The 14,932-nt window shown below is 42.3% G+C and overlaps 1 protein-coding gene across 1 annotated transcript in view; it reads left to right on the forward strand.

Moving 5' to 3' along the window:
- Positions 1-14,928, forward strand: part of sacs (sacsin molecular chaperone) — a 43,054-nt gene extending 28,126 nt beyond the window's left edge. Inside the window, exon 10 of the mRNA XM_024014364.2 lies at positions 1,308-14,928. Coding sequence (XP_023870132.1) covers positions 1,308-12,883 — 11,576 coding nt within the window. The 3' untranslated portion in view covers positions 12,884-14,928. The remainder of the gene's footprint in view (positions 1-1,307) is intronic.
- The last annotated feature ends 4 nt before the right edge of the window (positions 14,929-14,932 follow it).

Genomic DNA, 14,932 nt, shown 5'->3' on the forward strand with positions numbered 1-14,932 from the left:
AGCCAGAGACACTAGAATTCCCCTACCTCAGCTGTGTTGTATGATCCTCAGCCAGAGACACTAGAATTCCCCTACCTCAGCTGTGTTGTATGATCGCTGCCCTACAGTGGCTGTTGGAGGCATTGACTGTCTGCCACTGTAGCCACCCATGAGTGATCTGGGGACTCATCCTCTGAATCACCCCCTTGTCCTCACAGTCTCTTGGCAGATTGATTGTATCCTCTGCTATCAATGCAAACTAGTATATCAAAGTAAAATCCATGACAGTTACATTTTAAAATAACATTTATACAACTATAATGACATCATTTTATTTTGGGTAATTGGAGGATGTAGTTATCAATGTGCTAACCTAAATGTCTAAAACATGTAATTTAAATGTAATTGCAGTGCAACAATTTCTTTGGGGGTGTTCAGGTAGGTGCTTTGACATGTGGTGTTGTGTCCTGGAATCATTTTTGACATTAACCCAAACCAATACATTGTTTTAATGGGCACTATACAAACTCTAATCTGTATCATACATTTAATGTGAACAGTAGCTAACATTGCCTCAACATTGATAAAGACTGAACCTTTGTGGAGGTGGGAGCGTTTGAAATATTATGTTCCCTTCCATCTAATTTGAAAAACGTCACATTTCATAGTGCCCATAATGTTTTTGTATTTGTTTAGCTGTGTGAGTTCCCAGAAAAGTGTCTCTCTCTGGCAGTGTGAATTCTAACATGTCACTGGAACGCACTTTGTCTTTGCTCATTGCAGGAATTTGCATAATCTTTATGTGTATCAGTCATTTAGTTAGAACTCATTGTAGAATTTGATGGCAGTCTTGTGATGTGACATTGAGTCTATTAAATATTAGCTTGTTAAGTGTGTGTTATGCTTGCCATGCTGTGCATGGTAACTTAATATAATTGTTATGTTTTGCTGTGCTTTGGATTTTTTGAGTGTTGTAGTTATCCAAATTCTATTAACTAGAAATATTTGTAATGAAATGCTTGTTGTTTGCCTAATTGAGCCCATATGGTCTTGATGCAAATTATCATATTTGATTCAACTTGATTTTCTAATGCCCTGTTGATCCCCATTACATTGCAGGTCCAAAATGCAAATATATCTTGTTGATACATGTGGTGATGATGGGAATGAACCTGAGGCTGTGCAGTAAAGCTAATAAATCACCTATAATACCTGCAGGACAAACATTGTTAAATGAAACGTTGGGCTATATATGTAGTTCCTATAAATTGTCATTGAGAAAGTCATCATTAAGGTTATATTAACTTGCGTTTTTGTATCTTCTACAGGAAGACCCTGCACTCAGGTACAATTGCTAACTCCTGAACGGTCAGCTCGACTCATAAAGGAGATGCTCTCAACAGTCTGGCCTACCAGAGACTTCACAGTCCAGTGGGAACCTGGGAACCCAGAGAAGAAGCATCCTACACATGCTTGGCTAAAGATGGTTTGGAAGCATCTGTATATTAACTTTGCTGATAACCTTAGTACCTTTGAAGACATGCCWTTGATRCCAAATGTGCCCCTMGWYGAAAGTGTGYACTCAATRGAGCTCCATCGTCTCAAAACRCCATCCCCTATTATCATTGTGGATGAGSAYGAGGCCCCAKTRTCTGAAAGCCTTCTTGAAATCATGAAAAAACTTGGAGTAGTAGTAATGAAAAAGTTGGACCTGTGTTTGCAGCATCCTCTACTGAAGAACTACATCCATCCTTCATCTCCCAGTATGCTACTGCAAATCATGGACAGGTCATCAACCCAGAGAGTGGCCAGCCTGGTCTCATCTTTCTCTAGCAAACAGAAAGTGGCACTGAGGGACTTCCTGGCAGGACTGTCTGACATCACAGAGAAAGAGAAGCGTATCCTCCTGGAGCTGACCATCTTTGAGAAAGTAGGGCCTTGTTCAGAGAAAGGCATCCCAACATATACCTCACTGAGAGGAGCCAGGGCTTTACACCATACTGCCAAGTATCCACCAGATGTCAAACTATCCATCAATGTTGTGGGCTGCAGTGATGAAGCATCGATTCGTCTCATTAAGATGCTGACCGTGGAACAGGTGAAAACCACTGAATGCTTGAAGTTGGTTGTTCAAGACATGGAGAAAGGGTTTTACTCAAAAGAGGATATCACTAAAATCATGCTCTGGGCCCTTAAGCATCTGTCATTCCTAAAGAATGAAAACAAAGCTGTGATTGGATGGCTTTCYGCTCTYAAGTTCATTCATACATRTGCAGGGAAAWCTGTTGCWYCTACAGACKTTTTTGARCCTGAGCTGGAGATTTTACAGAATCTMTTCTACATGGAGGAYAAMAATAGGTTTCCCKCAAYTACATATYCYTCKTCTCCTGATATGCTACATTCACTGAGACAACTTGGACTTAAAAGTGAAGTACAACTTAGCGAAAAAGATGTACTTCAGGTGGCACAGAAGATCGAGGAATTACAGAGTGGCAATGAGCCAGAATGGGAACCAGTTATACAGAAAGCGAAAACACTGCTGCAAATTCTGAATAGACAAACCAAGCTGGTKAAGTCTTCAGAAGCTCAGARWTCCTTGKAAAAACTGAAATGGGTGCCAGTRTGCAAGGACAGACCTGTAAATTACCCAAAGTCSCTTGCCTGGATGGGAGACACCCATAACATCMGCTCATTCTCAGAAATGTGRGATATATCCCATGCAGTGCTYGTAGGRTCTTCAGTTGCACTTGTGGAGCGCACTTCTTCCGGCATGAAGAAGGCCCTGAAGTTATCTATAGAGCCACAGATTGATCAAGTGTTACAGCATTTGAAGGCAGTGAATGACTGGCACAGATCTCAAGCATTTACCACGGAAGACTGGTATCAATTCCAACAGATCCTTATTGAGATTTATGATTTCATGCAAGCACACCTTGAAGATGCAAGAGAGGCAATGAAGTCACTGCCATTTGATTGGGTGTGGACTGGCAAGACCTTCTCATCACCTAGCCACACAGTTCTTAAACCCATTCCTGACCTAGATTTGCAACCCTACCTGTACTCTTTGCCAAAGACCATAGCAAAGTTTCACAAACTTTTCAAATTCTGTGGTTCGGTTGAAGAGGTTGTCCCAAACCATGTGTTCGATGTGATCAAAACAGTAAGGCAAAGGTGTGAGGAAGAAATGACACAAGAAGAAAGTAAGCATGATCTCCTCCTCCTGATAAATATTCTGAGATGGCTGTATAACAGTCACATTTCTGTGGACATTGACATGCATGTACCAATCCTTTGCTACAAGGATCCAAGCAAACTGGCAATGAAACCCATTCATGAATGCACCTACTGCGACATTAAAGTGGAGGATCTACATGACTTGCTTGATGATACATCAGAACCCATTATCTTAGTCCATGATGACATCCCCATGAAAACAGCAGAATGGCTTAACGTACCATGTTTGAGTACAAGACTGATAAACCCAGAAAACCTTGGCTTTGAACAATCAGGCCAACGGGAGCCTCTGACAGTGAGAATAAAGAACATTCTAGAAGAATATCCATCTGTCGCAGATATTTTCAAAGAACTTCTTCAGAATGCAGATGATGCGAGTGCTACAGAGTGTAGCTTCCTGATAGACATGCGGAAGAATATTGACATTCGAGAGAACCTGCTTGACTCTGGCATGATTATATGCCATGGCCCCTCCTTGTGGTCATTCAACAATTCTACATTCTCTGACACTGACTTTCTGAACATAACAAGGTTAGGTGGGTCAATGAAGAGATGTGAGGCAGACAAAGTTGGCAAATTTGGCCTAGGTTTCAACTCAGTTTATCACATCACTGACATCCCCATCATAATGAGCAGAGAGTTCATGATCATGTTCGATCCAAACATCAACCACATCAGCAAGCACATTAGAGACCGGTCAAACCCAGGAATCAAGATCAACTGGAGCAAACAACAGAAACGGCTACGAAAGTTCCCCAATCAATTCAAACCCTTCATCAATGTCTTCAATTGCCAACTTCCTCTTGCACAAGAGTCTCCGTACAAGTACGATGGAACACTGTTCAGACTCCCCTTCAGGACTGAGCAAGAGGCATCAGTGAGTGAAGTCAGCAGTGTCTACTACAACACCCCAGACATCTACTCCCTTGTTGATGAGTTCAGTATATGTGGCCACCGGCTCATTCTCTTCACGCAGCATGTGGGCTCCATGGTACTGAAGTACCTGAAATATGAAGAGCCCAATCCAGCAGCAGCACAGGATGTTGTTACTATCAATAAAAGTGTATGGTCATCCAAAGCTGCATATGGGCCTCTGAGCATCCTGAAATCTGCAGCAAAAGTCATGAAAAAGGTTGCAGCCACCAACAGGGTACCGGCTGACACTCCCAAGTCTGGCTGTATCATACGCATTGTGGTGGAGGAGTTTCACAATGTGTTCAAGCGCATAGTTGATCTCCAGTCACCCCTCTTCAGAGGTTCAGAGGAGGATCCTTCCTCATACTTTGAAATGGCTGCCAAAGACGGAAAGAACAGACGACTCACAGACGAAATGCCCCAAAAGGCAGTTGATCTAACAAACTGGCTCATTTGTTCATGTATGGATGTGACCGAAGCTCTCAAATTTTCACTTGGTGAGAGTGGAAAACGACTTGGACTAGTGCCTTGTGGGGGTGTAGCTGTTCTGCTCTCAGAGGAGGAGAATCGAAAATGGACAGTGAAGGCAAACACCAACCACACCAACCCGATAGGGGAGGTGTTTTGCTATTTACCTCTCAGAATCAAGACAGGCTTGCCAGTTCATATAAACGGCTGTTTTGCTGTGACATCTAACCGCAAAGAGATCTGGAAGACCGACACCAAAGGACACTGGAACTCAGTGTTCATGAGACATGTGATTGTCCAGGCATACATAGCAGCACTCAATATGCTGCGTTCAATGGCAGAAAGTGGAGAACTACTTGACTACAGCTACTACGTAGCATGGCCTGATCCAAGTGTTGTACACGATGACTTCACAGTGATCAGCCAAGGAGTCTACCAAGAGATTGCCAAAGGGGGTGACTGTGACCATGCAAAAGTTTTCTCAGATGGCAAAACCTGGGTATCAATCAAGTATGTCCGATTCCTAGATGACTCCTTGCTCTGTAGACCAGACATTGGTCCTGCTGCTTTCAAGATTTTCCTAAAATACCTCAAAAAGAGCAGCTCACAAGACCTCTGTGCTGTTGAGCTGCCTGAATGGGTCAAGGAAGGTTTTGATGATGCTGGATGCAAAGGGAAGCTGATAGAGAACACCCTGACAGAAAAGCAGTTCTTCTTAGATGTCTTTTTTCCCCATATCCAAGACATCGACAACAAACTTCGTAATCCCCTAATGCATTATGTCTTGAATGACAAACTGGAGGAATTTGCATCAATTCTTAGGGAGACTCCATGCATCCCATGCTCTGGCCCCAATCAACAATTAGTCTTACCATCCAGACTAATCCATCCAGAAGGAAGAGTTGCAAAACTGTACAACGCTGATGATGGAAGATTTCCAGAAGGAACCTCTAAAGACTACATGAATCCAGTGTGCTTGGTCAAGCTAGTACAGCTGGGAATGGTCAAAGATGACCTCTCTTGGGAGGATTTGATTGATCGTGCTGAATCTGTGTTCGATCTAAATGAAAATGATCACACTGCTGCATGTCTTCGGAGCAGCATTATTCTCAGTCTCATTGATGAGAAGCTGAAAATGACAGACTCAGGAGCAGGTAAACTACTGGAGAAGCTACAGGACATAAAGTTCCTTCCTTTTCTGACAAAGCCTGCAGGGTTTTCACTACCATGGCATGGGAATACATTCCCCCCGTCCACCATGTTTTCTGCCAAAGAGCTCTTTACGACTGACCACCAGGACACAGTGTGCTTGATGAAGCCCATCCTTAATGAGAARTCTCCATCTTTCAAAGGGTGTGGCCCGATCACATTGGCTGTAAAAGACTCTCTCGGATTGATAAGAAAGCCAACAGTTGGACTAGTTGTCAGTCAACTTAAGGAACTTGCTAAGTCATTTGACGGAGTTACTTTATATCAGGAAAATATTACCAATGCCTGCTACAAATACCTACACGAAGAAATGCTCCAGGATGCCAAAGCAAAGACACAGATCAATGAGGAGCTGAAAACCTTTTGCTCCATTCTGGTGGAGAACACTTACGTTGAGCCCTCCAAAGTTGCATTCTGCCAGAACTTTGATGCAGCACCATATCTCTACCAGCTTCCCAACAAGTACAGAAACAGTTGCCGTGAGCTCTTTGAGAATGTTGGGGTTCAGTCAAGCTTCACAGTTGAGAACTTTTCAGCTGTCCTTGAATTAGTGAAACAGGAGTGTGGGAGAAGAGCACTCTCTGAGGATAGCTTTCAGCTCTCTCGCAGAATCATTAGTGAAGGAATATGGGGCTTAATCAGAGACAAAAAACAAGAATTCTGCCAAGCTACCTACAGGGACATTCTCCTTCCTGACATCCATCTTACACTGCAGCCATCAAAGTCTCTGTGTTACAATGACTGTCCTTGGATCAAAGTCAGAGACACAACTGTGAAATATTGCCATGCAGATATTCCAAGAGAGGTTGCTGTGAAATTAGGAGCAGTTCCCAAACGTCACAAAGCTCTCGAAAGGTATGCCTCAAATATCTGCTTCACTACTCTTGGAAGTGAGTTTGGACAAAAAGAGAAACTCACGAGTAGAATTAAAAGTATTCTCAACGCTTACCCATCAGAAAAGGAAATGCTAAAGGAACTCTTACAGAATGCAGATGATGCTAAAGCCACTGAAATCTACTTTGTGTTTGATCCAAGAACCCACCCCACAGACAGAATATTTGATGACAAATGGTTGCCAATGCAAGGCCCATCATTGTGTGTCTATAACAATCAGCCTTTCACTGAGGATGATGTCAGAGGAATCCAGAACCTAGGAAGAGGAACAAAAGAAGCAAACCCTGGCAAAACTGGACAATATGGCATAGGATTCAACTCTGTGTATCACATCACAGACTGCCCATCTTTCATGTCAAACAATGACATTCTTTGCATCTTCGATCCACATGCACGATATGCACCCGGGGCGACATCTGTTAGTCCGGGAAGAATGTTTAGGGACTTGGACTCTGACTTTAGATCTCAATTCTCTGATGTGCTAAATCTTTACCTGGGATCTCATTTCAAGCTTGAACATTGCACAATGTTCAGATTCCCTATACGCTCAACAGAAATGGCCAAAATATCAGAGATCAGCTCTGTTCCTGCATCAGACAGAATGGTGCAAAACCTTCTGGATAAACTAAAAACTGATGGGGCAGAACTCCTCATGTTCCTCAACCACATGGAGAAAATTTCCATCTGTGAAATAGAGAAAGCCTCAGGAGACCTGAAGGTGCTATACTCTGTGACTGCTAAAATCACAGATGGTGACCGTCTGAAACGCAAGCAATTTCACACCTCAGTAGTGGATAGTGTGACAAAAAGGAAGCAGCTCACTCAAATTCCAGTCCAGCAGATAACCTACTCAATGGATATAGAGGACTCCGATGGCAATCTAACAACTTGGATGGTCTGCAATCGATCTGGCTTCTCCTGCATAGAGAAAGTCTCAAAGAGTGTGATTTCGGCCCACAAAAATGAAGACATTACTCTCTTTCCACGTGGAGGGGTGGCTGCATGTGTAAGCCACAACTACAAGAAGCCCCACAGAGCATTCTGCTTTCTGCCCCTTTCKWTGGAGACTGGCTTGCCCTTTCATGTTAATGGYCATTTTGCKTTAGATTCTGCCAGGAGAAACCTATGGAGYGARGACAATGGAGTAGGAGTGAGGAGTGACTGGAACAACAACTTGATGACATCGTTGATAGCTCCTGCCTATGTGGAGCTMTTGATTCAGCTGAAAKGACYYTACTTCCCGGGACCCGATRCCACCATGACTGTGTTACAGGGAACACCAATTCACATRGTRAAAGACACTTTGAGGAAATTCCTGTACTTCTTCCCAGTCAACAGACTTGACATCCAGCCAGATTGGTACTGTCTTGTCAAAGCAGTGTACACCTGCATTCATGCTGACCTGAAACGTCTCCTTCCTGTCGTTAGGGCTCCCCACATTGACAACACAGACATGCACTCTGCCGTATACATCTCCTGGGTGAACACATCCTCTGCCAACAAAGGTCGCGCATTCTTTGACAATTTACTGCAGGATGAACTTCAACATCTGAAGAACACAGAATACAACATCTCCTCACGCAAGTCTGTTGCAGAAAACGTCTTCCGACTCAAGGCCCTGCTTTCGGATGTGGGCTTCAACTTGGTCCACAGTTGTGATGAAACAGCAAGTCTTTACTTCTGTTTGGATGATGCAGGCATTCCTGTGAGCTATGTTACCCCAGAGGATGTACGAAAATTTCTCCTCACATTCTCGTCCCTAGACACATCTTGCCAAGTTGGTAAACTTCCCTGTCGACTCCAGCAGTCGAATTACAAGCTCTTCCACAGCCTGAAGCTTCTGGTTGACTACTGCTTCAAAGACGTAGAGGAGAATGAAATCAACATAGAGGGGCTACCACTGCTGATGACAATGGACAACATACTCCAGGTGTTTGATTCTAAGAAACCAAAGTTTCTGTCCACACACCATGAACTGGTCTCATCAAGGAAAGAGCTGTTCATGAATACACTGTACATGAAGTACAACAACATCCTGATTAATTCAGGTGTTGCAAAGGTCTTCGACATCAGCAGTTTTGGGGAACTGTTGAGTTCTGTTCTACCACGTGAATACAGAACAAGAATCCCTGTGAAGTGGAGAGACAGCTACGCCAGTGAGTCTTGGCTGAAAGGTGTGTGGCACTTCATCAGTGAGAACATTGCAGTCAAGGAAGAGCAGGCAGGCATCAAACCCAATTTCGAGACTGTACTTGACCTATTGAAAGACTGGGCTTTGCTGCCAGGAATCAAATTCATGGTTTCAAGCAACAAGCTGGTTGTCCCTGATCACGATGTGTTGCTTCCCRTGAGTTTGATAAGCGCAGCTATCTTTCCAAATGGGCAAAATGACAAAGTCTTTCACATCATAATGAAAGGGGGATGCATTCAGCTTGCTGTCAACAAAATATGCTTCAAAGAGAATCCTGTCCTGCCTTTTCTGGCACAGCATACAGCAAACATAGACAATCCTTCCAGCATCCTGAAAGCACTGGAGTACATGATTCAGACAGCAGCTTTCAAAACAGGAAGCTTAACTGACAAAGACTTTGAGGCTCTTCTGTTGTACTTCAACTGTAATTTGATCAACCTCTCCCAAGAGGACATTCAAACTCTGAAATTGCTCCCATGCTTCAAAGCAGTCAGTGGCAGATACATCAGTATTGCAAACTTTGGGACATGCTATGTTCTGGCAAAAAGCATTCCCTCTGCAGATATGGAAAAATGGGCCCATACAACATCCTTCGCCTTTCTTGCTGACAATCCACAATTGAAGGAACTGTACAGTTTCCTTGGATGTTTCCCAATAGATGATCTGGAAGTCTACCTGAGGCATCTCCTTCCAAAGTTTGACAGCCTGTCATACGATGCAAAAATTGAGCACCTTGTATATCTGAAGGAGAGACTTTTGGCAATGGAGGAGTCATGTGGGATGAAGGATCAGCTGTATGAGAAACTGGAAGGTCTGCCATTAATCTATGACTACACCAACAGACTCAGGTCTACCAAAATGTTCTATGATCAAACTGTGAAGGTGTTTGAAGTGATGCTCTCTCCAAAAGCATTCATACCCAATGACTTTTTCAAGAAGGTTGAACAAGTGTCAAAGCCAAAAAATGGAACAGCATTTCTCACCTCATGGATAACATTCCTAAGGAATATAGGTCTCAAACACATTGTCTCTCAACAGCAAATTCTCCAGTATGCAAAAGAAGTCAGCATCAAAGCTCAAACAGAGAACTGGTCCAAAGAAAAAGCCCAAATGATTGTTGATGTTCTCCTTCACCACATATTCAATGAGAGGACAGACCTATTTGTTGGAGCTTTCCTCAAAGAGCTGTCAATGATAGCATTCCTTTGTCCTGAGCGTGCACCCACTGAGCTGATCCGGCTCCATGCTCAATTCCAAGAGATGAATGGCACTCTCCCTCTGATACGTTTCAGTGAGTCTCAAGTCAATCCAAAATTCAAACAAACTGATATCATTCAATTGCTATGGACATCATGTCCCATTCTCCCAGAGAAGGCCACACCAGCAGCCATTAAAGACCAGGAGGGAAGCACACTGACTGGCCAAGAACAACTGGACTTAGTGCTGCGGATATTAAGTGTCAACTTGGAACCCCCCTTGGACAAAGTGATAAGCAACTGCAAAAATATCTGCAACATATCCAATCCTGACGATGACATGGTGAAAACAAGAAACAAAGTCTTGAGATCCACCTATGAATTTCTCAATGCAGATAAAAGAGAGTTTCGCTTCCAGCTACTAGGGGTGAGTTTTGTCATGGTTGAGGAGGGCTGGAAACTTCTAAAGCCAGAGGAGGTTGTCATCAACTTGGACAATGAATCTGACTTCAAACCATACCTATACAAACTACCACTAGAGCTTGGCATCTTTCATCAGATGTTTAAGCTTTTGGGCACAGAGGATGTTGTATCAACAAAACAATACGCTGAAGTGCTGTGCCGCATTCACAGAAATTCAGAGGGTAAGCAGCTCGATCCGAATGAAATGAGAACTGTGAAAAGGGCTGTCTCAGGGCTATTCAAAAGCCTACAGAATGACCCAGTTCAGATACGCAAAGACCTTGAGAGCCTCAAAGATTTTATATTTTACCTGCCAAGTCACGATGGTAGATTAACCAAATCCAACAGTTTAGTGTTTGACGATGCCCCACACTACAAGAGCAGAATTCAGGGTAATGTAGGCGTTCAGATGCTTGTGGACATGAGTCAGTGTTATCTTGGCAAGGACCATTCCTTCCACACAAAGCTGATCATGCTGCTCCCACAGAAGCTAAGGCCAAGACTCCTGAGTAGTATCCTCGAGGAGCAACTGGATGAGGAGTCTCCCAAAATGTGCCAGTTTGGAGCTCTCTGTTCGCTTCAGGGTCGCCTTCAACTTCTACTGTCCTCAGAACAGTTCATCACAGGACTGATACGAATAATGAAGCATGAAAATGACAATGCATTCCTTGTGAATGAAGAAAAAGCCATACGATTGTGCAAAGCACTTTGTGAGGGATTGAAGGTGTCTTGTTTTGAGAAACTCCAGACYACACTAKGAGTSAAAGGTTGCAGCCCTATCCCACATAGCCGGAGTGAAACACTTGCCTTCCTGAAYAGGTACGGMACAGCTGTMATTCATCTSTACATCCAACACTCAGACAGCAAAGACATWAATTTTCTCTTAGCGCTGGCGATGACACTWAAATCTGCAACYGACAACTTGATATCTGACACCTCCTATCTAATTGCTATGCTGGGCTGTAACGACATCTACAGAATCACAGAGAAGCTGGACAACCTTGGCGTCAAGTATGACTCCACAGAGGCCTCAAAACTCGAGCTTCCCCTCCCTGGAACACCCATACCAGCTGAGATACACCATATACTCCTCATGGATCCAATGAATGTGTTTTACCCAGGAGAATATGTGGGTTACCTTGTGGACTCTGAAGGAGGGGATGTCTACGGCGGATATCAGCCCACGTACACGTATGCCATCATTGTTCAAGAAGTAGAGAAAGAAGAGGAGGACAACCCAAGCTTCCTTGGGAAATGCTTCCAAATTGACATTGGATATAGTGAGTACAAAATAGTCAGTTCTCTTGATCTGTACAAATTCTCTAGACAAGAGGAAAGTACTCATATCCGAGACAGCAGAGCCCCATCGACTCCAACAACCCCCCCAGAATGTCACTCTCCTGGTCCTGGTCCACGATTGGTGCCTCCCCTTTTTACTAGAAAGGAAAACCACAAAGTACCTCCCACAAAACAATCTCCCAAAAAGATAAGACTTAGTGCATTGCCAGAAATCCTAAAAGATGTGACTTTAGTTATTGAGCAAGCTTGGAAACTCGCTGAAACGGAAAGGAAGAAGATAATTCGCCGGTTGTATCTCAAGTGGCATCCGGACAAGAATGCAGAGAATCTAGATGTAGCTACAGAGGTCTTCAAGCATTTACAGAATGAAATCAACAGGATGGAGAAGCAGACTCTGACAGATCAGCAGAACACTGACCGAGCATCCAGGAGAACTTTCTCAACTTCTTCCACCCGCTTCCAATCAGAGAAGTTTTCATTTCAAAGATTTTACACATCGTGGAACCAAGAGGCAACAAACCATAAGTCTGAGAAACAGCAGTTCCGGGAGCAGTTCACTACTTATGCAGGTTCGTCACATTCTAATCGCTTCTTTGTGCCCCCGACCTTCAAGTCTGTTGGCAATCCTATGGAAGCCCGCAGGTGGCTCAGGCAAGCAAGAGCCAACTTTTCTGCTGCACGGAATGACCTTCACAAAAATGCCAATGAGTGGGTGTGTTTCAAATGCTACCTAGCTACGAAACTAGCCTTGATAGCTGCCGACTATTCTGTCAGAGGAAAATCAGACAAGGATGTGAAACCCACATCACTGGCACAGAAAGTGGAGGAGTACAACCCACAGCTAGCAGGACTTGCCAAGGATGTCAACATCTTGGAGGGATATGGTGTGGACAGCCTAAGAACTCGCTATCCTGACCTCTTGCCCTTTCCCCAGATCCCCAATGACAGATTCACGTCTGAGGTGGCAATGAGAGTGATGGAATGTACAGCACGGATCATCATCAAACTTGAAACTTTTGTGCAACAAAAAATCTAATTTTGCCATGTGATTGGAACATATTAGACCATTTAAATAAAACAAATATGCATAGATCCACTGAACAACAGAAGATTATAGTAGCTGTGTGCAATACTGATTAGTATATTATTGTTTTGAGGCAAAATTAAGTATCCAGCTGGCAGCTTAGATATGCAGCACGCCAGTACCAATATTGGTTCTGTGGCCAATGTATACATGTATGGCTCTTCATATCCTAACAACAAGCTGCCTGAAAGTAATTTGATGTGGCTGTACCATTCTACAAAGACAGAAATTATCTTTAGCTGCAATGCTGTACATACAAATGCCCCAGCAATACTTTTTTAACCAAAGTCCCATGTTGAATATATTTGCTCTCAGATAATTGAGTACAACTATGCTGCTTTTTTACTTGACCTTTTATACAAGTATATTTTTCCTGCCATTTGTCTGTATTTTGTTTGTTACCATCTAAAAAGTCAAGTTTATTGATTCTTGACAATTCTCTCATGTTGTCACTGTTGTCATGCAATGTGTTCTATTTGCAACATCTGAAAATCAACCAACACAATTACAATCATATTTGTACTTTTAAAATGTAATTTTTATATTTTGAGGGTGGTTTATTTTTATTTTTAATAAGTTGTAAATGTTCTGTATCATAGTCTTTGCTTGTAAATGAACAAAGCACTTTCTCAAAACTCCTCCGGTACTTGCACTTGTAGAGCGCTTGTGACACCCCAGCAGATTGGGAGAAATAGACTGAATGGAAAATGATGAATGTTACTTCTAGCTTTCATGCATCTATACTTTAGATTCTGTTTTATCATCATTGACTGTGTCTCCACTGAACCATTGTCAGTTTATCATACTTTGAATGGGGTCTTTTAGGAGCACAACTGTACACTACATCTACTGTAATTATCTGTATGCTGACGAGTATGTATGATACATCAGGTACTTTTTGTAGTACTCATGATAAGAAAGCAGTTACCTGCTTTGAAAACATCCATGGGTCAAAATTATTAATTACGGATTGGGCTGACCAAAATGATTAGGGGGAGGATTCATCCTTAAGAAAAATCTTGATTACCGTAACGAAGATCCATGGTGTTCTATAGATAGGTAATGTAACATGTTTATTTTGCTGAAGTTGAATCAAGCTCTGTTTCATTTGGTTGTCTGATCTTTTCATATTAGAGGAATATTGCAGGTGGCATCCTTGTGTGGTGCTTGTTTTTGTCAATTTTCGTTTGTCTTTTTGTGCTTTAATTTTCATGAATGATGTTTGGGACTAGAAATCCACAGGCAACATATTGTTGATACATTAAAATGTCATGTTTTTTTTTTCATATCTGTTTTAATGCCAAGGGGAATCCTTTGAAGAGATCTTTTACATTTTCCTCTGCTAAAGTTTGTCAATCTTGATGTATGCAGTGCCATAGTTAATAAATTCCCCCACATAAATTGAGTCAACCCTCCCTCTGTATAATACACTTAATGGTAACCTTAAAAGTGAGAATCTATTAAAGAATTAAAGGTACAGTTGCTGTCATCCAAATATATATATATATATATTTTGTTTCATTTGAACTGTAATATATATATATATATATATATATATATATATATTTTGTTTCGTGTGAACTGTAATATATATATATATATATATTGTTTCATTTGAACTGTAATAGCGTAACTAATGGATTGGTTATAACTGGAACAGGAATTAAGTACAAACACTGGAGAAGTAACAAGAATGTATGGGAATGTATTCTGTGACTATAGGCAGTGACATGGGATTGCCTATAGACATGTAAACAAAGAACAGGAAATACTGCATGTTTGTCTATTTTGTCTCTGAGCCATGGCTGGGGAATTTTCATGATGTACTACTGTTGCAGAGGTGCTCCACTAGAGTGCATCACTGCTATACATTATGGCAGAAAAGTAATACGCATTGGACATCACTGTAGAAAAGCTTCCAATCTATTAATTGTCTCAAGACAGAAATAATAAGATGATTATGGAACTTTTCAAATAAAGACATTCTTTTCCCCCCCCTGG

This window comes from Salvelinus sp. IW2-2015, linkage group LG22 (genome assembly GCF_002910315.2).
Source record: "Salvelinus sp. IW2-2015 linkage group LG22, ASM291031v2, whole genome shotgun sequence".
NCBI lineage: Eukaryota > Metazoa > Chordata > Actinopteri > Salmoniformes > Salmonidae > Salvelinus > Salvelinus sp. IW2-2015.